The sequence below is a fragment of the Callithrix jacchus genome, chromosome 9 (genome assembly GCF_049354715.1).
Source record: "Callithrix jacchus isolate 240 chromosome 9, calJac240_pri, whole genome shotgun sequence".
NCBI lineage: Eukaryota > Metazoa > Chordata > Mammalia > Primates > Cebidae > Callithrix > Callithrix jacchus.
The window spans coordinates 131,794,876-131,819,668 of NC_133510.1; the positions used below are offsets into that span (position 1 = coordinate 131,794,876).

Sequence of the window (24,793 nt, forward strand, 5' to 3'; positions counted from 1 at the left end):
CTACTTCATTCCAGCAGCCCTAGAAAACCAATAGAGGCATACACATAAATTGCTATTATGATCATGACCACGTATACAATAGTGCATTGCTTCCTGCTCGCAACGCTGAGGACGCCCAGTAACTGAGCCGCTCTGATGACCGATGCCTCCCGCAGGATCTCTGAGCTAACGAGAAAGCTCTTGTCACTCAGCGCCACACGCAGCCTGCTGTACTCTGCTACGGAATGCTGGGCTGAGATGCTGCCTGGATGTAGACACCGATCTTAATTGGTACACTACTGCACCGTGCTAAGATTTCTAGAAGGAATTGCAAAGCTAAGACAAACTGAGATGACAGAGAAGGCGAAACTGAGAACAGCCTCGGTGTGGATGGACCTGTGAGGTATTAAGGAAGAAAGTCTTTTCTCTTGCTCCTGTACGTGTTCAGGAGAGACAGCTTCCTGTGAGAAGACTCCTCTCCCCTCTGTCCCCTGCCCTGCCACCGCGGGGTCTCACTGCTCCTGTGGAATCTAAGGCAGTCGCAGAGGAAATGAGGGGAATTGTTAGCGTTGCCATCAGCAATGCATTTTCCTATCAGCGTCTCCGTGAGCATTTTTTAAAATAAGTTCTACTAAAATATCATACAGAATTCTTAGTATTCATTAGAAAATGAGAGCGGGGAGGCAGTGTGGTCAGATAACAGGTCCAGCCTGGTCTTCTCCGTCAGGACTGCCCTTTGCAAGCCGCAGTAACAAGGTTGGCTTTGCCCCCCTGATGAGAGAAACTGTTAGACCACACCATTTGGCAGAGCTGGGGTCTGCACTCGGCCTGCGTAGAGGGCAAACTACATTAGTGGTTGGAATTGCGAGAGGCCTCCCCTACCATGCCTGTGTGTGTGTGCGTGATGTGTTCCTAATCACCGGATTACCTAAGTCGCTGGTTGTACCTAACGCAGTCAGCTTGTTAATCAGATGGCTCTTCTCCAGGCTTCTTTGCCGTGAATCCAGAACCTGCGCTTCAAGCACCCTCACTAATCAGCACAGCAGTCGGATGCTGGGCGGCCCATGCATCACCCTAACTAGGATGCCTTGAATTGGGAAAATGAAGCGTCCTTTGGGGTAATTTTTCTGTTGCTGAACATTAGGCTGAATTGTCAGTCTCTGCTTTCTCCTCCCCCTTTAACAGTCTGGCTCCACAGGGGCACCCACCACCAGCAGCAACAGAGGACAGTGGGATCGTCACCACTCCCTGCTGTTCCCAAACCACAAGCCACCGTCTGGCATCCTTGCCAGGGACTTGACTTCTCCTGGTTGCAAAACTGGAATTTGTTGTAACGAATTCAAGTATAACCTGTAGTGCTCTTCACCCATCATCTCAAGCATAAAAAGAAATATCTACAGAAGTTAGCCTTCACTTTGGCTAGAATAACAGAAAACTTTCAAAACCTGTAGGTAAAACACATAATAAGTTTATTTCACATACGTAAGTAAGGCCATGACCACTCACTGGTCATCAGAGATTTAGCCTTCTCCTATCTTACCATCTCACCATCAGCAAATTGCTTTCTGTCTGTTTGTTTTGAGATGGAATCTCACCCTGTCACCCAGGCTGGAGTGCAGTGGCACAGTCTTGGCTCACTGAAAGCTCCACCTTCTGGGCTCAAGCGATTCTCCTACCTCAGCCTCCATAGTACCTGGGATTACAGCATGTGCCACCACGCCTGGCTAATTTTTGTATTTGTAGTAGAGATGGGGTTTCACCATGTTGGCCAGGCTGGTCTTGAACTTGTGACCTCAAGTGATCTGCCCATGTCAGCCTCCCAAAGTGCTGGGATTACAGGTGTGCACCACTGGTTTTATATCAAATGGCTTTTATATATCCATGTTTGCCTCATCATGCAAGGTGACTGCTGGTATTCCAGCCATTATATCTATATTCCAGATGGTCGGAAGGGAAAAGGACAAAAGGAATGTCCCCACTTACTGAGTCTAGTTCTCATTAAGGAGATTTTCTGAAGTACTGCATATTTCCGTTTACTTTTGGACTAGACCAGCTCTCAACCTTCAACAACACCAGAATCACCTGAGGAATTGGTAAAGCACAGGTTGATGTGCCCACCCATCTTCAGAGTTTCTGATTCAGGAGGTCTGGGGTAGAGCCCAATAATTTGCATTTCTAACAAGCCCCCAGAGGATGCTGATTCTGCTGGCCTGGGCCACAGCCACACTTTGAGAACAACTGTGTTAGAACCTCTGGCACATGGTCACAGCCAACTGCAAGGGAGGCTGAGAAGTTAAGTCTCTTCCCAACCCGCCTCAGAGCATCAGGGTTCGGTGACTAAAAAGGAAAGTGGATATTGACAGGCATGGGTCTCTATTTCCTCCAGATCTAATTGGTTTATTTTCCTAGCCCCTGCCTTTTGGGGGCCACCTCTGGGATTCAAGCGTCTTTGTGTCGCTGCACAGACCCCAGGCAGGCATCTCCTCTTTCATTTCTCCAAAGACGCTGCCTAGAAACCAGACACGTGTTCCCTTTCAGAACCCAAAGACCACTCTTCCTCTCTCTCTCATTTTTGTTCTCCCAAGAGAACAAAAAATTGTTCTGTCTGTTCTGGAAGGATGGGTGGAGGGAGAACGCCTCCTCCCCTGTGATTCTGGCCACACATTTTGTCATACTTGTGATCTTCCTCGCTTCTCTGGAATTCAGGGAGGCATTTTGTTTGCTGTCCTTCTCTCCTTCCCCAAAAGATGCATCAGAACTGGTTTTCCTGCTTGAATAGGAGTAAGAAAGGGGAAGCCTTGGAGAGGGAAAGCAAAACATAAGTTAATATCTCAATATTGTCCTACTAAACAGATTTCATCGTTGTTTGGTAGCTAGAAAAGCTCTTTTTCTTTACTTCAGGAAGGGGGCAGCTTTATCAGCCCTGGGTCAGGTCAGTCCCAGCCCCCAAATTCACAGAGTGATCAGTACCAGCCCACACCTTGCTCCAGACTCTGGGATTCAGCTTCAAGGCACTGAAGCCCTCAGCAAAGCACCTTCCCAATGCCCTCCGCCCCCCGGCCATTCTCACTGATGGTGCCTCCTTATCGAATTGTAAGTGCAATTACACAGCCATTCCTTGGCCTTCCAAGTGATGCTAAATTGGTTCCCAAATCAGTTGCAGTTGAATGCCCATCCTCTTGCCCCTGAGAAGCTGGGGTTGTTACCCACACAACAGGTGGGTTCAGTTGCTTGGCAGGTGTCAATCCAATGACCATAACCAAGGAGGAGTTAGCAAGGAGATCGTATCACTTGTAACAAGTAAAGAAAACACCTGGGATAGTTCCCAGAGCTGAGTCCGGTTTTATAAGCATTGGGTCATGAGATGTGATCAGACTGGATGTGGCAATGAGGTGATGCAGGGAGGCATGATCTTGTCATGGGTTAACAACAGGGCTCATTCTGATTGGCTCCTGCCATGGGGTGATGCCAGGGCTCTGATTGGATCTTGCCATGGGGTGATGCCAGGGCTCAGACAGATTGGTTCCTGCCATGGGGTGATGCCACGGCTCAGTCTGATTGGCTCCTGCCATGGGGTGATGCCAGGGCTCATTCTGATTGGCTCCTGCCATGGGGTGATGCCAGGGCTCAGTCTGATTGGCTCCTGCCATGGGGTGATTCCAGGGCTCAGTCTGATTGGCTCCTGCCATGGGTGATTCCAGGGCTCAGTCTGATTGGCTCCTGCCATGGGTGATGCCAGCGCTCAATCTGATTGGATCCTGCCATGGGGTGATGCCAGGGCTCAGTCTGATTGGCTCCTGCCATGGGGTGATTCCAGGGCTCAGTCTGATTGGCTCCTGCCATGGGTGATTCCAGGGCTCAGTCTGATTGGCTCCTGCCATGGGTGATGCCAGGGCTCAGTCTGATTGGCTCCTGCCATGGTGTGATGCCAGGGCTCAGTCAGATTGGCTCCTGCCATGGGGTGATGCCAGGGCTCAGTCTGATTGGCTCCTGCCATGGGTGATGCCAGCGCTCAATCTGATTGGCTCCTGCCATGGGTGATGCCAGCGCTCAATCTGATTGGATCCTGGATGCTGCTATGCAGTGCTCTCTTCTTAATTCAGTACCCACAGTGCCTCAGTTAGGTTTCCTCTTGCATTTGTGGCTCATATGGGCATGCTCAGGCTACATGACCTTCATCCTGGGGGTCATGGCAACTGAAAAACAACTCACAATTTTGTTACATAAAAATGGAACCAATCTGTCTGGTGCAGCTGCAGGGAGCTCAAAATCGACTTGGTGAATCAGGGCATTCAAATACAATGTCACAGTTTGCTGGCTTTGTTTCCTGAGTTGAAGATGGACAGGGTCGGGGTGGTGCAGTGGTCACCTCTGTACCAGGCACTGACCTGGGGTTTGTGTAGGTCCTGCTGCCTACAACCCCAGAGGAAAGTGGGATTATCCCCATTTCACAGATGAGAAAAGCAAAGCTCCAACGAGGCGAGAGCAGGAACACAGCTCCCATGGAGGCCACAAGGCAGGCACCTATTTAGTTTGAACTCATGAAGCCACGATGGTCGCTGCCCTCTGAATGCTGGCAGCTGGTCTCTCTTTTCTAAGTTCCAATTTCAAAGCTGGACCTTTGACCTCCCCAGAGCCTGCCACGTGAGCAGAGGGCCTTCCAGCTGTCCCCAGTGTCCTAACCTGCTGGGGCGTTCTCCCAACCAACTGCAGTTCAGCTTTGGTTGTATATGAGCAGAAACAACCTTTTTCCCCTATGTTTACACTTTGCCTTCGGAGCAGGTGGTTTTATAATGTTATCCGTTATGGTGAAGTCCAGAAGGGCCAGTTTTAGGGGCTTCTTGTTATTCAAGCGTTTATATTCACCTTCCTTGAGCTAAAAGCATGTGCAGGGAACCAGATGCAGTCAGTCATCCGAAAATCATCGCAAATGTAAATTATCAGAGCCTTATAAAGTGATCCCCAACTCAAATCTCCCTTCCTATTCAACATGAGCCCCTCTGGTTTAGCACAAGGATTCTCGTAGGTCCAAACATGCAGTGCAAATTATCAAGATGCAAATGTATGGCAAGTTTAGCAAAGGGTGCAGGTTTTTGTGGAGGAAGTCACCACACCGGTGTTGAAGTCCTGTAAGAAACATGGCAGATCAGGAACCAGGGAAGAAGAAAAAGCCGTAAGGACAGGAGTTAGCATCTGCAAGGAACATGACTCCATGGCTCTACCAGAGAGAATGGCCTCAAACTCCAGGATTAGGAGAGGCTCTTGGGGGAAAGAGGGCCCCTCGTGCTGGAAAAATGATCTTGTTCAGGGATCAGCAAGGATTTTCTGTAAAGGGCTTGATAGTATTTTCAGTTTGCAAGACACGTAGTCTCTGTTGCATATTGATTTTCTTTCCTTTTTTTTTTTTTTTTTGAGATGGAGTTTCGCTCTTGTTACCCAGGGTGGAGTGCCATGGCGCGATCTCGGCTCACCACAACCTCCGCCTCCTGGGTTCAGGCAATTCTCCTGCCTCAACCTCCTGAGTAGCTGGGATTACAGGCACATGCCACCGTGCCCAGCTAATTTTTTATATTTTTAGTAGAGACGGGGTTTCACCATGTCGACCAGGATGGTCTTGATCTCTTGACCTCGTGATTCACCCGCCTCGGCCTCCCAAAGTGCTGGGATTACAGGCCTGAGCCACTGAGCCCGGCTCTTTCCTTTTTCTTACAAGCCTCGAAAATGTAAAAATCATTCTTGGCTAACAAGTTCACATAAAAACATGCCATAGGCAGGAATTGGTCCCTGTATCTTATTAATCAGTCTGGAAAATCTAATGGGACGTGAAAGACACCTCCTCTCCCCACAGAAATTCAATTCATCTTTCTTTTCATGCTGAGCAGCAGCACATGGTGGCAGTCTCTGTTCTCAGCATCTACTTCGAGTTAGTGAATAGTAGATTTCCTTACTAGTTGCCTTCTTTAGGGAAAATGCAAAACCGTTGGTCTGCAGCCAGCTCCGCAAGCCCCCAGAGGAGACCAGGTGAGACACCCTGGCCGCTGTGGATGCCTGTCTGTGTGGAAGGGGAGCATTCGTCCAGCTGTAGGAAAGAAAACCGTGGATTTCGGAGACGCTCACAGGAGTGGCTGCTTCTCTGGCTGCAGATGGAAGGAAGGACACTTGGATTTACGCATCTTTAAATGTCCTTAAATTTAAGTGTCCTTGGATAGGTGATTGAAGACGGATTGGATAGATTTAAGAGTCACCAATGTCACAGCGGGTCTGGAGAGAATTGAAAAATGTCCATGTCCCACTGTCCAGTGGCTTCTCCAGCCCATGGCCAGACAGGCCCTCAGGGCCACCTGCTCACTCCCCCACCCCCACTGGGGGGCTTGTTTTCTAGAGGGTTGTCTTGTGCCAAGAGTAAGAACCAGGGGCTGGACCTCTTGCTTGGGGTTCATATCTCAGCTCCACCCAGCTGCTGGCTTTCTGAGCTTGGGTGAGTTAGCTGCCGTTCTTGACTTCGTCTCTTCACCCTTCAAACCAGGGCGAGAACAGAGTCTCCCTCCGAGGTTTCAGGGATCCAGGACGCCCAAAGCACTTAAGAGAATCTGGCGTGTAACGCATGCTGCTGTTGCCACCAAAGGTCTCCTCTGTCTCAGAGAGAACACACTTGAGAGAAGCGGCAGAGGTGGTGGATAAAAGAAATAAAAGCAAGATGGTGTCACTATCCAGTGGCATGGCCCTGAGCAAGCCATTCCTCCTCATCCGGCGGGGCTGAGGAACCCCTTTCTCCTCTCTGACTCTGGTGCTCAAAAATGAGATGACTTACAGCTTGCTTTAAAATAGCCAGTTCTATAGGAGAAGTTTCTCCCCAGAAATTAAATTTGTGAATGAGAATGTAAGGTCTGGGCTCAACCAGTGGGAGTTCCTGCAGGGTCTCCTTTGAGGTGTTCGGCTGACTGGTTTAACGTGCGCAGGTAGAAAAGCCCCTTAAAATGAATCCACTTGGAAGGGCCACGTTATCATAGCAGAGTGCAAGGCAGGCTAATTCCTGCATTCTGTGTGGGATTCCCACTTGTTTGTGGTTCCTGGACACTTTATGCAATCGTTTTCCCAGCATATAGTTCAAAGATGGGAATCAGCTTCCTCAAGGGAGAAAGCAACTTGCCAAGCCCCATTTGCCCATGTGCCCGTGACCTTGGCATCGGGGACTGGCCCAAAGCCAGGCCTTAGAGCTCTCAGGTCTCTGCAGTCCACAAACCCTGAACCTCCACAGCCACCATGAGCCAGGCACCGTTACTACAGTAATAGGGTAGGGAGGTAAATGGTACCCTACCCACCGAATTACCTAAAATAAAGAGGCTGGAAATACAGGAGGTTCCACTTCCACTAGAGAAACAAGATGAGAAGACAGGTAGACAGATAGATAAGGAGACAGAGAGAAGACAGATTAGATTTGATAGCGAGAAGTAAGGTAGATAATAGATAGATGACAGATTGGATGGATAGGTAGGTAGGTAGGTAGATAGCAAGATAACAGATTAGATAGATGATGGAAGATAGATTTGATAGATGATAGACACGTAGATAGGTAGATGATTGATAGACTGGTAGGTTAAATAGACAGATAGAGCTATGTGTCCTGGAAAAGCTGTCATGACGGGCAGCCTGCATCTTTGGGGCACAAACTAAAGGTGCTAACGACAGGCAAGATTTCTTCCTGTTCAGGGAAGCCTCAGCTCCGCTTCTAAATACCTTTCAACTGATTGGATCAGGCCCATCCAGATTGTATAGGATAACTTCCTTTATGAAAGTCAACCGATGATGAGCGTCAGCCACTCTACAAAATCCCATCACAACTACAGCTAGGTTCACATTCCATTGACCATCTGGAGCCATCACCTGGCCACGGGATACACATCACGGGGGTTCCAGGGTCTCAGGGAAGGACAGTCTCCCACGCTGCTCAGAGTGTATGAAAACAACCACTTGGAAACACCAAATAGTGGAATCAAAGAGTTAAATGTGTAGACTCTCAACCAGCAATTTCACTTCTAGGATTCGAAGATGTTAAAGAACCCTGGATGGATATGCATGGGGAGAGATCCAGTTATTTGCAAAGGCGAAGAATTTAAAGCAGTGTAATTTCCCATGGGTGGGAGAACGGAGAAGTAAAATACAGAGAAGGCACACGATGGAGTTTAGTCAGTCTTTGAGACAAATGAATTCAATCAGTATGTAAATATGGACCTAAATGGGAATAAATGGTCCAGCCCTGCAAACAGGGACAGATCATAAAAACACAATGTTGAGTGTTTTGAAAAACAAAACATAAGTTGATGAAAAGACAATATGATTTATTTATATAAACTATATACATAAAAGCAAAGACAATACCATGTTTTCTTTCTTTTTTTTTTTTTTTTACTTAAAGAAATATACATTGTGTTTTCCATATATTTTCTTTGCATAAATATGGATACTTGGTAAAAGTGTAGAATCACAAACCGGAAAGATACTTGCCAAATCCTGACAGCGGTTGCCTCTGAGGGGTGGAAATTGAGGATCAAGACTGGACAAAAATGACAGAGGAGATTTCAAAGTTATCAGCATGTTTTTTCTCTTTCGCAAAGTAAAAAAAGTACGAAATGAATACAAAAAGTGCTAACATAAATTCGCTTTAAAATGTGTTTGGTGTTTGCTACATGTTTGACTCGTTTTTATTCCATTTTCTATTCCTCTCCCTGCACACTCCCAATTTTCAGAGAAAAAGAGAGATTGAAGTGGGTGACCCTGGCCTCCCTCCAGCCACCAGCTGCCTCCTAGGAGACACTCCACGTTTATGTTTAATAGCTGCCCTTTGAGTCAACTTAGACTGTTCCAAACCCTGACAGGCAATCCATACACATTATCTGATTTAATCTTCACAACAACCCTCATTATTCCGGGAGTTTGTTCACAGTCGAGGAAACTGATGCTTGGAGAATTTAAATAATAGCAAGAAAAGGGCAAGGCCAGGATTTAAGGCAGTTCTCTCTCAGGTCCTTGCTCTGCACCTGAGTCGAGAAGTTGTGATCAAGAACATGTGCTCCTGCCCTGGGCTGGACGTTCAAGTGCGGCGAGGACATGTATGGGCTGTGCCCCCAGACAAGGCAGTCACTCAGCTCCATGCTTCAGTTTCCCCACGCATAGACCAAGGATGACACAACCACCTGCTTCTTAGGCTTGCGGTAGCCGTAGGAATGTCAGCAACACCCAGCACCTGCCAGAGCTCCTCAGATGTGACCTGGCTGTTTTTTCCTTTTTATTAACCGCTACCTCTTCTTGACTCCTAGACACATGAATTGAGAGAGGTTGTTTTCTGCTCTCGGGGATATTTTAGATTAAGCTCACCCTTTCTCCAGAGACTCGTAAAATTTGAACCCCCAAAGTTGCTTTACTAGGCAGGCGTCTAGTCTCTGAGCCCCGAGGGTGTCTGTTTTCATCCCATTTCCAGGGTCAGTCAGCTGTGGGTGGATAGATTGTTGGCTTGTCTGAGGCCATGCAGGAGCCCAGAGTCGAAAACCAGATCTGAGCCTGATGGCCATCCCACGGCTATAGCCCCATCCCACACCCTCTCCCTTCTTTTCTATAGAGATATAATTCTCATGCCACGAAATGTACTCTTTTAAAATATACAGTTCAGTGGTTCTCGGTATTTGCAACGTTATGAACCATCATCCCGTCTAATTTCAAAACAGTTTCATCTACACGAAAGGAAATCCCCTACCTGTTACCATCACTTCCCTTCCCCACCCCCGCGTCACCTGGCCACCACAAATGCACTTTCTGTCTGTGGCTTTGCCTGGTCTGGGCATTTCATATGAAGAGAACCGTATACACTGCGGCCTCTGTGTCGGGCTGGCTTCACTTCGCCCAGCGTTTTCATGACCCACCCATGGCAGCGTGCACGCGTTCCTGTTTGTGGCTGAGTCGTCTTCCGCTGCGTGGATGGAATACTTTTCCTCACTCTTCTACTCTGCAAGAGAACCCTTGGGGGATGTTCCAAGTGGGTCCTTTCACACCCATTCCTGGGACAACTCCCCCATGTCTGCATGAGTCTTTTGGGAACACTTCCATGTTAAGGAACATGGAATGACTTCATGAAATTACTTCTATGTATGGGTGCATGTGCCTGTGTCTATGTGTGTGTGTCTATGTGTGTGTGCTTGTGTGAGTGTATGTGTCAGTGCCTACTCTGTAGGCCTGCCGCATCAATATCAGGCACACACAGGCACATGCACCCACACACAAGCACGCAGGGACCCACACAGGCACATGTACCCATACACAGAAGTCATTACATGAAGTATTTCTATGTTCTTATTTATTTAAAAGTTAAAAATACAATTCACCTAGAAAATGGCCAAACTAATTTACATTTATGAGGGTAAATCGAACAACAAAAATGTGTTTCCTCAGAAGCCCCAGGCTTTTTTCAAATTTGAAATGACTGTGATTTAAAGAACCCTAACTTATTGATGCTTTTCAGCAAAACAGAACAGCTCTCTGATTACTGATGGAAGTGGGTGGGGGCTTCAGAGTAGGGTAAAAGGAGAGATGAAAGATTTAATATACAAAAACCTTCCAAGTCTTACTTATGCCTTCGTCGGGTTCTGTGAGGCCCTGAGATGGTGTTCGTAAGCGGTCTCTAAACGGGGCCAGAGGGAAGGCAGCCAGCAGTAAACCTTCCTATGAGCAGGGCTAAGCAGCAGCATAAAGGGAAGTGGTGTCCACACCCAGGCAGCCATGCATACAATGTGTTCTTCTTGATCCAGCGGGGATTTGGGTGGGTTTCAGAAGACGGAACAATTGTATACATGTAAATAGTGCACTAGACATATTGCTGTGAATTGGCCTCAGCTAAAAAGGTATTTGAGAGCTGCAGCCAGATGCAAAGAACTCTGTAGGCCTGCCACATCAATATCGTAAGCACACAGGCACTCGCACATACACAGAGGGACATGCACCCATATGCACACACAGGCACTCATGCATATACACACAAGCACACACACATAGGCACTCGCACATGCACGTAGCCCCATGCACCCATATGCACACAGGCACTCATACATATACACACAGACACACACACACGCAGGCACTTGCACATACACAGACACAAGCACTCACACATACACAGAGGCACATGCACCCATATGCACACAGGCACTCATACATATACACACAGACACACACACGCAGGTACTCGCGCATACACAGACACTCACACCTACACAAACACAGGCACACACACACAAACACAGACACTCACACATACCCAAATACAGGCACACACACAGGCACATGTACCCATACACACAAAGGTACTCACACACAGACACACACACAGATACATGTATCCATATGTGCACACTCACAGGCACTCGCACAATTTCACTCATGCAATTTAGAAATAAGGAGTGTTAGAGTGTGTGAATGTGTGTGCGTGTGTGAAATTGCAACAACCATTGGAAAACTAATCACAGTTTAGGAATATGGAGTGTTAAGAGTGTGTGTGTGTGTGTGTGTGTGTGTGTGAGAGAGAGAGTGTGTGTGTGTGTGAGAGAGAGAGAGAGTGTGTGTGTGTGTGTGTCTGTGTGTAATTGCAACAACTGTTAGAAAACTAATCACAGTACATGAGGGAATGTTCTGCCTTAATGAAGCCATTGGCCAGAAACCATTCTGAGAGAGAAAATGTCAAGACTGAACTCTGAGCACATTACCTGTAATGAACCTGGAAATAGACTTGGGGAATTTCCAAAGTATTCTTAGCCTCCCTAATAGCCATTGCACAAGCTGCCCGGACTGCAGCACATCTCCAGGAACCCCATGGACCCGGGAGAAGACACGGCCGAGGGTGATGGAACTGCTGGCTGACGCAAAAGCAGCAGAGAGGCCAAGCCTCTACTTACAGCTCATAACTCTTTCAACTGAGCTCTTGTTTAATGCAAAAGGTCATTTTTGTGTCCGTTGCTTCCCTGGAGAAAGAACGGAGAAAATCTTTTCTCCTTCCATCTCCGCTTCACACCAGAGCAGTGTTTCTGGAGAGGGACTTTGGGAGAAACGGGCATCATTAGATGTCCCAAAGCCAAAGTCCCTTTTGCATTTTCATCTGTTCTTAAAGAAAAGGATTATAAAAAGGCAGTCAGGTAGTATCCTACAAAATCAAATGGAAAGTATTTTCTTCGGCACCTTGCAAATCACAACATACGTGAGAGGTGTGATGCTAATAGTTTTGCATGAAGTCATCTGAGCAGGATAAATCCAAGTCCTCACAGCTGTGATGGAATGGGCTCCCATGGAGCAACAGAGGAAGGCTGTTCACTTTGCTTTAGTTTTCATTTAAAAAAATAATAAAGCTGCCAAGCACAATGGCCCATGCCTGTAATCGTGGCACTTTGGGAGACTAAGATGGGAGGATTGCTTGAAGCTAGGAGTTTAAGACCAGCCTGGACAACATAGCAAGACCCCATCTCTACAAGAAAAGTAAAAAATAAGAAAAAAATTATCTGGGCATGGTGACACCCGCCCGTGGCAGCAGCACTTTTGTAGGCCAAGGCGAGAGGATCGCTCGAGGCTAGGAGTTCAAGACCAGTCTGGGCAACATAGTGAGACACCATTTCAAAAGAAAAAAACAAAAGAATAGAAATGGTTGAAAATGGGGAAAAGGGAGATGAAGGGGGAAAAGAGGTCAAGAAAACCCCCAGCATATGCCACATTGTTTGGCCCTTTGGACACAATCTTATTCCATGCTATAGGCATTTCAGATGAGCCAATAAATTTCCCTTATACATAAGGTTAAAAAAAAAAAAGAAATGGTTGAAGACATTCATTCCGCCTTATCGGGAGGCACTGCCCATTATTTCCTGCTTTTGGTAGCCTTGAGGGTGATCCGGACTTGGAAAAGCCTTGCTGAGCTCTTCCTTCCTCTGATGCTGGGCGCAATCCAGGATCCAGCCCGTGAGGCCCCGTATTCGTTTCCTGATGTTGCTATGAGAAATTAACACAAATGTATCATCCTTCAGTGCTGGGGGGCAGAAGTCAGAAGAGAGTCTTAAAGGGCTCAAGTTAAACGTTGGGACAGCTGCTTCTGGACGCTGTCAGGGAAAATCTGTTCTTTGCCTTCTCCAGCTTGCTTCTAGAGGCTGTTTACCTCTCTTGGCTCATGGGCATAGCACTCTGACCTCTGCCTGCACTGCCACACCTCCTCATCCTCCTCTGGCCTTCATGGCTCCCCCTTATAAGGACTTTAGGATGACTGGATCCACCTAGATAATCCAGGATAATCCTTCCATCTCAAGATCCTACTTCAGTCCTGCCTGCAATGTCCCTTTTACCAGGTAAGGTAACATATTCACAGACCCCAGAGATCAGAGCATGGATATCTTCTGCAGCGGGTGAGAGGGAAGCATTACTCAAGTTATTGTGGTTGCTGAAGGTACCCAGAGTCAGTCTCTGTTGCTTACAACCAAAACCTAAGTGACGTACTTCCTCTACTTGATCTCTACAGTAGAGAAAAAGAATAAATACTTTTTGATTACTGTTGAAAACTAGGAAGATGATCGTAGATAAACTAAAAGCTAATTGTTGGACATTCTTGATAAATTGTTCCAAAGTTAACCCTTTATTCCCAGTCCCGGCACAGTGTGTGAATGGCACAGTGTGTCTAGTCCAAATGAGGACAGCCTTGTGTTTACCCCAGGAGGTTCCCCCTAGAATCGTCCAGTTCCCAACAGAATGGAGTATCTCCCTTGACCCACTGTGTCTGATTCTTTTTGGCAGGACACTGAAATTCTGAACACTGCCATACTCACGGGAAAGACAGTCGCCATGCCCGTCAAGGTGGTCTCTGTGGAGGAGAACAGTGCCGTGACGGACATCTCAGAGGCGGTGGAGTGCAAGTCCGCAGATGAGGACGTGGTCAACGTGAGTCATTCCCCAGCCAGCTGCATGAACTGCTGGGACTTTCACTCGGACATCCCATTTGCTAAGAACATTCATACCGAAATGTACGAGGTGCAGCTGTGCAGAGGCTCATGTGCAACACACTTCCAGCCCATCCACTCAACCCTTCCATTGCCAGCTCTTTGTTTTGGCATCATGCCAGCCTAGTTGGGGTTTTTGGTTCATTCCTGACTTTCTCCCCTTTATTTGACAATTGAAAATTGTGTGTGCATAACATATGAATTCCCTCACATGCTTTTTATTTTATTTATTTATTTTATTTTGGTATGATGAGAACTTAATCTACTCTCTTAGCAATTTTCAAGAATATGTTATTACACTCTAGGAGGCTGAAGTGAGTGGATCACCTGAGGTCAGAAGTTCGAGACCAAGGTGGCCAGCATGGTGAAACCCCATCTCTACTAAAAATACAAAATTTAGCTGGGCATGGTGATGTGCATCCATAGTCCTAGCCACTGGGGAGGCTGAGATAGGAGAATCACTTGAACCCTGGAGGCAGAGTTGCAGTGAGCTGAGATCGTGCCACTGCACTCCAGTCTGGGTGACAGAGACTCTGTCTCAAAAAAAAAAAAAAGAATATATTATTAATAACCAAATTCAACATAGTGTATCAAAAAAACTCTTGAATGTATTCCTTCTCCTGTCTAACTGATATTTTGTGCCCTTTGACCAGTATCTTCACAGCTGTCCCCTTACCCAGCCCCTGGCAACTGCCATTCTAGCTCTGCTTCTATCAGTTCAACTCTGCCAGATTCCACATGCACGTGAGATCATGCGGAATTTGTCTCTCTGTGCCTGGCTCATTTCACCGAACATGGTGTCCTGTGGGTTCGTCCGTGTTCTAACAAGTAATAGGATTCCTTTTTTTTTTTTAAGGCCGAATAGTCTTCCCGTGTGTCTGTGTACCACGTTCTCTTTACCCACTTATCCCCTGATGGGCCATCCGTGGCGCTTTGGACGATGGTCAAACCCCGATGCTGTAGCTCAGCAGGTGACTTAAATAAGCGGTGATTTGGATCTGCCTATTCTAGAAGGCAGCCAAGATTCTGCTCTTTGTCTTTCCCAGCAAGGAAATTGCTATAACCAGTTGTGATCATGAGGGAATAGGAGTTCAGTATTTTACATCTTCAAAAGAATGGAAAACGTAGATTTTGGGGTTGGGAGGAACCTTGTTTTTCAAAGTTAGCAATAAATTGTAATTTTTTAATGGGCAAAAATATAAGAAGCGAAATACATTTGCATAATGGGTTGGCCCATGGGGTAACTGTTTAAAAGCACTCTTCTAGAATAGGGGTTGGCAAACCACGAGCCATGGGCCAAACCTAGTCACCGCCTATTTTGTAAATAAAGCTTTATTGGAACGCAGCCACTCAAATTCACTTCTGTTTTGCCTGTGGCTGTCTTGGGGACTACCACAGGAGAATTGAGTGGTCGACAGAAATCACAGGGCTTAGAAAGTCTAAAGTATCCAGCATTTTGCTTTTCTCAGAAAAGATTTGCCTCGAGTCACGTGTGCTGTAGAGTTTTCAGTTTTTTGAAGAAAGAACTGCAGTTCCTGGTGTCTCCTGTCATTAGTTGTGATGCTACAGCACAATGTGTGCTTAATGAACAAGGCGATGCGAGGGCTCTGCCAAGGCGGACATGGAGTCTCTGTGTATTTTTTGTAATCACTGGAAACACATCCAGAAAAAAAACAAAAATTAAAAAAAAAGCATTCGAGTCATGATTTTTGATTTTCGTTTCCCTCGAATAGAGTCTGGCAGACAGCAATCAGTCTTTTCTCTGGTGTTTGAAGCCCCATGTCTGAGCAGACAAGAACCTTACGAACTGTTGAGGTGGAGAAACGACGTGGAAAAAATACTTCCCTGCAAACCTCCCCCCAGAACAAGCAACAGACCCCCATGCTAGATTGTCCACTGCACTCGGCACCACCGTCAGACTGATGTCCACACTCAACCGTGACAGCGTTCCGGCGGGGGGCAGTAGACATTCCAGCAACATCCGTATACTGTGAGGGTCCTTCTGACTGTTGGAGGTAGTGTCTCAAGGAAGGGCTTTTCTCCCTAATTCACCCAAAAGTGATGTATGGGCTGTGGTGGCCTTGAATCCAGAGTGCTTTAACGGAAAGACCACAAGGCCCATGGCAGGAAGAGGAAAAGGGGGAGGAAGCTCTAAACCACACTGTCCCGTAAAAACCCAAGGTGAGCCACATAAGAAATTTTAAATTTTCTAATAGTCACGTTCAAAAAAAGTTTTAAGAAAAGTTGAATTTAATTGTAATAATGCATTGTGTTTAGCCCATTATATTAAAACATTATCATTTCCCCATGTAATAAATATAAACATTAATAATGAGATATTTTACGTTGTTTTACACTAAGTCTTTGGAATCTTGTGTGTGTTTTATGCTAACCGCACATCTAAACCGAAACTAGCCCCATTTCCAGCGCTTCGTAGCCATGTGTGCCTTGTGGATCCCACAGTGGACAACACAGGTCCTTGTTCATTGTTGGCCTTTGTGACTGATTTACAAACCCCCTGAAAGCCAGAACCCTTGATGAATGAATGTCACATGTTGATAGGACACCTCTAGCACTGATAACTTTTCTAGAGGTAAAGAACCTATCTTTGGCCGGGCTCGGTGGCTCACGCCTGTAATCCCAGCACTTTGGGGGGCCGAGGCGGGTGGATCACGAGGTCAAGAGATCAAGACCATCCTGGTCAACATGGTGAAACCCCGTCTCTACTAAAAATACAAAAAATTAGCTGGGCATGGTGGTGCGTGCCTGTAATCCCAGCTACTCAGGAGGCTGAGGCAGGAGAATTGCCTGAACCCGGGAGGCGGAGGTTGCGGTGAGCCGAGATCGCGCCATTGCACTCCAGCCTGGGTAACAACAAGAGCGAAACTCCATCTCAAAAAAAAAAAAAAAAGAAAGAAATAGTCTGTGCCGGGCACAGTGGCTTATGCCTGTAATCCCAGCTACTCAGGAGGCTGAGGCAGGAGAATTGCCTGAACCCAGGAGGCGGAGGTTGTGGTGAGCCGAGATCGCGCCATTGCACTCCAGCCTGGATAACAAGAGCAAAACTCCATCTCAAAAAAAAAAAAAAGAACCTATCTTTTAGCCTACAAAATCCAAGAGGGAAACAACCCAAAATTTATCACAGCTGTATACATAGCAATCCTTAGCTACTCTTTAAATAATTTTGACATGGAGTCCATTACTAGTATCTCCAGGAATTATCATCAGTGTCTTTAGGGAAAAAACACATTCAAACAGAAAAGTGCGTCCTGAAATGAACCGAGAGCTGACACCCCTGGCTGCTGACAAAGCCATGTGAAATTCCAGTCCGCAGAAGCTGGGTGAGGACATCTGAGCAGGCAGGCCTGCTGTACGTGAGCACCGTCCCTAGGCCCCAGGCTTGGCTGTGGCCTTGGGTCTGATGAGATCAATGATACTTGCAGTGCCGGTTGGGGACAGCTCAGGATGCCATGGAGAGAAGAGCGGAGGGAAGTGACATTTAATCAGAGCCAGCTCTGCAGCAGGCCCATGAGGTTTAAGGATTTAGTCGAGAATTCTGAAGACTCTGAGAGTGCGCCCTAGTGTAAACTGGCAAATCAAACTGTCACAGTTTTATGCATGCTGGCAGAAGACAAAAGACCCCAGGGTCAGAGACAAAGGACTGCCACTGTATCAGCATCTTTCTGTACCGGTTGCCCAGACTTCATTTCCTACCGGGTTATGCAGAGGGGGCCAGTGACACTTGCACGTGGAACGGATTGGGTTTCAGGAGAGGAATCCTGGCCTTAGAGAATGTGTGTCTTTTATAACGGGTGGTATTACGGCCTGTATGTTTGTATCCCACCCTGAATTCATACGTTGAAGCCCTTAACACCCAATGCAATGATATTAGAGGTAGGGCTTTTGGGAATTAACTAGGCTTCGATGAAATCATGAGTGTGGAGCTCCCGTGATGGGAGCAGTACACTTATAAGCAGAGGAAAAGAGACAGAGCTTGTCGTCTCTCCCTTATGTGAGGAATGTGAGGACACAGCAAGAGGGCAGGAAGAGGGCTCTCAGCAGGACCCAACCATTCTGGCATCCTGACCTCAGACTTCCCAGTCTCCAGAACTGTGAGAAATAAATGTGTCTCATTTAAGCCACCTGACTTATGGTAGTCTGTAAAAGCACGCCAACCTGACTTAAGGCAGGCAGGAAGCCTGCCTGACCTCCCCAAAGAGGCGATGCCTTTATCATCCTGGACCTTAAGCGTGTCTGCCCTTTGCTCCAGAAGAAGGCACTGCCTGTCTTCCAAGACTGTTCACTATATAAAACACCTTTGAAAAGACCCTTCAGAACAAAAACAGTCAGTGCTGTGCTTGTACAAAGTGCCGAAATGCAAGAGTGTCACGGAGAATTTCTCCCAAAGAATTCTTCATGGCTTTGCCGCATTCAAGTTACAAAGTCTTGGGAGATTCATAGTGTTCCCTCCAGTACTCAGTCTCCTTCTTAGTAAAATGGGGATAAGCACAGTTACTAATTCAAAAGGTCAGCATGGGGACTGATGGGTTTTACAAATCCAGCAGAGAACATGACCTAGTAGCCAGCATATAGGAAGGGCTTAATAACTCAGAGTCCACTCTGCTCATCTCATGGAATCCTCTGATTGGGCAGATGAGGGATTAACACCGGAGGCTTACAAGTATATTCTGCGTGGTATGCACAGTGTTGCTTAAAAAGATCAGAACAGAATGCAGCTCATTTCAAGTGTACGATTCAATGATTTTTAGGAAATTGTGCTAAGTTTGACAGCCAGCACTACGATCCAACTTTAGAACACTTTTGTCACAGTTAATCCCCATTCTCTAAGCTGTCACTAAGCTGGTTTCTGTCTCTGTAGATTTGCCTGCTGTGGGCATGTCCTGTGAATGAATGACAGCATACAGGACATGGTCTTTGTGTCCCCTTTTCCCACTTAGCGTTCTGTTTCTGCAGCTCATCTGCATGCTAGCCTGGAGCAGTCGTGTGTTTCTTTTATTGCTGAATAATATTCCACTGTGTGGCTATACCATATTTTGTTCATCCATTCTCCCAGTTGGGCTGTTTCTGCTTTTTAAATGTTTCATCCATTTATGAATAATGCTGCGACGGATATTCGTATTTATGCCTTTTGTCTACTTACATTTGCATCTCTCTTGAGTAGATGCAGAGGAGTAGAATGGCTTGGTCATATGATAATCTTCCATTTAATGTTTGAGAAACTGCCAAACTTTTCTCCAAAGTGGCGGCATCATTTTGCATTCTCACAAGTTATATCGAGGGTTCCCCCTCCAGCTTATTGGGAAAATCCCACAGATCTGGAAGAGCTACAGTGTGCCCACCTGGCAACACTGTGGGGTGCCCTTTATTGATTTGTTTTTCTTTTTCTATAAGTTCTTGGGTACAGGTGGCGTTTGGTTACATGAGTAAGTTCTTTAGTGGTGATCTGTGAGATTTTTGGTGCACGCATCCCCCGAGAAGTATACACTGCATTATATCTGTAGTCTTTTATCCTTGACCCCCATCCCACGATTCCCCCCAAACCCCAAAGCTCATTGTATCATCCTAATGCCTTCCCATCCTCATAGCTTGGCTCCCACTGGCACCTTCTGATGTGTCACAATTGCCTTATATTTGGTCCATTTCCATTATCTGCTTGGCCCATGTAAACATTTGAATGTGTGTAGATGGAACTATACCCATTGTGTAAATGTGGAGGCTGAGGTTCTGGAGGATGTGGGTTTTATTATTTTCCTTCCTAGCTTTTTCTTTTTTTCTTCCTTCTTTCTTTCCTTCCTTTCTTCCTCTTTTCCTCCTCAATTTCATTCAGCCAACATTTATTAACCAACTACCACATTCAAGGTTCGTGATTTTGGTAAGGAAGAAACAGACAAAGAAAGTGCATCTCTCAGGTCTCACAGCCAAACCAAAGAGATAGACACGCGAGACTTCATTATGCATGCAGCTCACCTGCTCCTCACAACACCTGCATTATCCCTGGTATGCATTCCCTCTTAGAGTAGAAGAAACTGAGGCTCAGAAAATGGAGGCCACTTGCCTGAGGTCACACAACTTGCACATGGCAGAGAAGGTATTCTAATAGAGGGCCAAAAGCTCTTGGCCATTAGGCCATATAATCTCTGTACATTCAAATTTTGCTTGGCTTTTTACTTGTATTTGGAATTTCAAACTTATTTCAAAGGTTGCAGTGACTAGACGGAGTGTACTATATACCCTTTACTGAGTTCGACTACTGTCAATATTTAACCCATTTGCTTTTTCATAGTTTCAGTCTCTCTCTCTTTCTTTCTTCCCATCCTCTAGCGAGACAGACAGGTAGGTAGGTAGATGGACAGATGGATAGATGGGTGGATAGGTGAATAGATGGGTGGGTGGACAGATCGAAGAAGGGAGATAGAGATAGATAGTTAGATGGATGGATGGATGGATGGATAGATAGATAGATAGATAGATAGATAGATAGATGATAGATATAGATAAGATAGATGATTAATAGGTGATCCATTAGAAAGATAAGTGGTAGATTTAGTAGATAGATGATAGATAACAGACTAATGATTAATAGATGATTGATGGATAAGTGATAGATTAGATAGATGGTAGATTTAGATAGATTGATTGATTGATTGATTGATTGATTTGTTGCTGATCCACTTCAGAGCAAGTTACATATAATCATGGCCTTTTGACTCTAACTAGTTCAATGTGTATTTCCTGAGAATAAGAATATTCTTTTACATGCCCACGGTCATCAGCTTCAGTTAATTTAACGTTGATGCAATCCATTATCTAATCCATATTCTGTTTCCAGTTTTGTCAGTTGACCAACCGTGTCTTGTAGAGCATATTTATCTGCAGTATAAGATCCAGTCTAGAGTCATATCACATTTAATTGTCTCCCACTCTAGTCTCCATTAAGCTGAGCACGTCCTTGGCACTGCCCTGTCTTTTAAGACACAGAATACTCTTAAGAAATTCAGTCTTTTTTTTTCTTTTTAAATAGAATATTCCTCATTTGAAGTTTCCCAATATTTCTTCATATTTTCGTTGCCAGCAAGGATAGCTATGTAAGTGATGATATATGTACATGTTTGCAGGCTTCTTAATCACGCTGAAATCGTTTGGTGGGCATTCTTTCTGATTATATAAATAATATATAAAATTTGCCTAAAATAATAATTGCTCCAGAAACCTCTAAGAAAGAAAGAATTACCTTTACTCCCACACCCTTAGAAAACCACTGTAAACATTTTAGTAATCACTTATTACACATACATACCCACATAGAGATACTTTTATAAGAATAAGATAATATCATGCATACTGTTTGCTGTTAACCACAAACTGTCTTATTGGCAAATCTATACACACACACACACGGCCACACACATGTTTACATACATTCAACACACACTCATAAGGGTTTTCAGTCCTGCTTTATCTGGCAGAAATAGAGCCATATCTTTACACATTTCTGCCTACTCCTTCTCTCACTTTGCAATGCATCATGAATATCCCTGCCTCGGAGCAGGTGGAAAATGAAGCCAGGCCAGCATGTAGTGCAAAAGAATCGTACGAGCTGAAGAGTCTGGCCTGCAATGTGCAGGTTAATAGGAGTCATAACATCTGAATGGGAGCCAGTCTTGGACGTTGGCCTCTCTGTTGATTCACATTCAAAAGGTGAAGGAGCAGCACCTAGAGAAGGACCATGGCTTGCCCGACAATAACCCCAGGAACAGTAATAGAACGAAAAGCTGGCAGTACGGACGAGCAGCTGCAATGCCCGAGTGTCCATCACAGAGGATCTCATCTACAGGGCCGTGCTTTAAAGCATCTTCGAAATACACCTGCGTCTTGGAGTTGATGACATGGCACAGACTAGCCGGCAGTGGTTTTCTTACCTGTGGCGTCACCCAGACTTAGCAACATCCAGTCCTTGTTTTTCACAGGTCACGTACACTCTATGAAACACAGAGGTATTAGCCATTTTCTAGGCACCATTCTGGTATCAGGGACACAGCACTAAGTAGAACAGATGCGGTGCCTGCCCTCAGGGAAGCGGCACGCTAGCGACGGAGAGAAGCAGAGAATAAGGAAATGCATGAGAAGCTTATGGAGATGATGGACACTATGAAGAGGACGCTGTGCTGGGAGGGATGGGGGGGCTACTGGGTATGGGATTGTCCCCAAGGAGGGGACACTGGAGCTGAGCAAGTTGGCAAGGAAAATAGTGATTATTTTTTTTTAATTGTACTTTAGGTTCTGGGTACATGTGCAGATCATGTGGGATTGTTGCCTAGGTACATACATGGCAAGGTGGTTTGCTTCCTCCATTCCCCCGTCACCTATATCTGGCATTTCTCCCCATGTTGTCCCTCCCCAACTCCCTATCCCCTGCTGTCCCTCCCCTAGACCCCCCCACAGACCCCAGTGTGTGATGCTTCCCTCCCTGTGTCCATGTGTTCTCATTGTTCAACACCCGCCTATGAGTGAGAACATGTAGTGTTTGATTTTCCGTTCTTGAGTTAGTTTGAGGAGAATGATGGTTTCCAGATTCATCCATGTCATTACAAAGGACACAAACTCATCGTTTTTCATGGCTGCATAGTATTCCATGGTGTATATGTGCCACAGGAAAATAATTAATGTACCCCTGTGTGCACAGCACCCTAGGTACATCCCCTCACCCTAATGCACTGACACACCGTACCTCACTCTGTGCTCCCTGGGTGCCCCCACCCTGGTCCTCAGCCCTGCCTATGTCTTTCACAGGACCCCTGCAGCCACGGGTTGGTGGGCACTGCCCAGGACAGGGTGGGGCTGCTGAGATTTAAAGCATCATCAGAGAAAGTTCATCTATAGAATTTCCGGTGCAGCCTACCTGACCTCCAGGGCACGATTCCAGTTAATGGATCCTAGTGCAGAGCTAAAAGTAATGCATTTGGGCAACGAGCAGGCCTGGCTTTTCCCCAGTGACCGAAGGTGCCTGCACTGGCTCCGGCACAGGGAGAGCAGCCTTGCTCAGCCAACAGCCTGATCACTGCTCGGAGCTCAGGCTCCCTCAGCACTCAAGTCTGTGCTAAACCTACTGTTGCTTTGGCCGGCTCCAAGTCCTTGAGAGTGTGAATTTCTGTGGTAACAGCCCTGAGTTTTTAAGGCATCGACAGGACGCATTGCTGCTTTCGGGTGGAATCCCTCCCTAAGCAGGAAGGTGGGAAGAAGAGTTTTCTATTTATACTTGTCATGGTGGGGGGGCTTTGGAAGAAACTCTGGAAGGTCTTTATCCTCAAGAGCCATTTGGTTCTCAGATGAAAGAAAATTAAAGAGAACAAAGCAATTCCCGGAATCCAGAAGTTCCGGGCTCCAGGCCAAGCTGGGTGACGTTGCCCTACGTGGCCCCTTTGTGGACTCGGGGTCCCTGCTATAAAGCGAGGATGGACCTTCCTTGAGGGGCTCTTGTAGCGCCTGCATCCCTCCGTCTGGGATTCAAAGAGCAGTTTGAATGGCATGATTAAGAGCTTGAACTCTGCCACTGACAAGTTCTTCTTTAAGCCTAAGTTCTTTCTTTTTTTTTTTTTTTTGAGACGGAGTTTCGCTCTTGTTACCCAGGCTGGAGTACAATGGCGCCATCTCGGCTCACCGCAACCTCCGCCTCCTGGGTTCAGGCAATTCTCCTGCCTCAGCCTCCTGAGTAGCTGGGATTAAAGGCACGCACCACCATGCCCAGCTAATTTTTTTGTATTTTTAGTAGAGACGGGGTTTCACCATGTTGACCAGGATGGTCTCGATCTCTTGACCTCGTGATCCACCCGCCTCGGCCTCCCAAAGTGCTGGGATTACAGGCGTGAGCCACCGCGCCCGGCCAAGACTAAGTTCTTTCATCTGCAAAATGGGGGCAGACCCAGGCCTACCCCAGGTGATTGTCGTCAGTTTGAATGCAGTCATCCATCTAAAGCATGCAGGACGATGCCTCTGTGTCAGCTCTTCCTACTACCCAGGCTGCCCTAGACCACTGGTTCTCTGTGGGGCAGCTGAATCCCCACTGAGAACATCTAGCAATGTCTGGAGACATTTTTGCTTGTCACAGCTGGAGCAGAGGCTACCTGCATCTGGTTAGAAGTTAAGGACGCTGCTCTACACCCTGCAGTTCCAGGACAGCCCTCACAACGAAGAATTATCTGACCCCAAGTGTCAATCATGCAGAGGTTGAGAAGTCCTGTGCTAGACGGAGCAGACACCACAGGGCCTCCCCTCCCCCACGGGAGGACGTGTGTGGTGATGTAACCGAAGGAAGGATTACTCCCTTTGGCCTCAGACAGACTCGTGTTAGGTCTTTCTGTCCCTTACCCTCTGAGTGCCCTTGGGGAAATCAACCTCTCTGAGCCTCAGTGTCCTTATGTGAAATATGGAGATCCTAAGGGTCTTACTGCATAGATGCTACTCAAAGACTGAAAAAGAAAAGGTGCATGGCCTGCCTGACACATAGTAAGTGCTCAGTAATTGCCACTGGTAACGGCGGTGATGGCAGCTGCAGTATTCACTAAGCTCTGCTGAGAAGTATTCAAAGCAGAGTGTTCTCCACGCTGTATTGGCTGGTGGACTTGGGTCTTATTTAATCCCTGGGAGGCTAGGCTTGCATCAGGCAGCTATTGCTGTGGCCATGCTGCATAGCAAAACAAGCTGACATCTCAGCAACAGTCAACAGCAAGCGTTGCTTTGTGCCTCAGGGGCCCGTGGGTCCAGCAGAGCAGCCCTGGGCTGGG

General features: G+C 46.5%; 1 protein-coding gene across 1 annotated transcript in view; it reads left to right on the top strand.

The window, feature by feature from the left end:
* Positions 1-24,793, top strand: part of TMEM132C (transmembrane protein 132C) — a 446,814-nt gene that overhangs the window by 390,072 nt on the left and 31,949 nt on the right. The window contains exon 5 of the mRNA XM_035258174.3: positions 13,789-13,932. Within this exon, the coding sequence (XP_035114065.2) occupies positions 13,789-13,932 (144 nt within the window). The remainder of the gene's footprint in view (positions 1-13,788; positions 13,933-24,793) is intronic.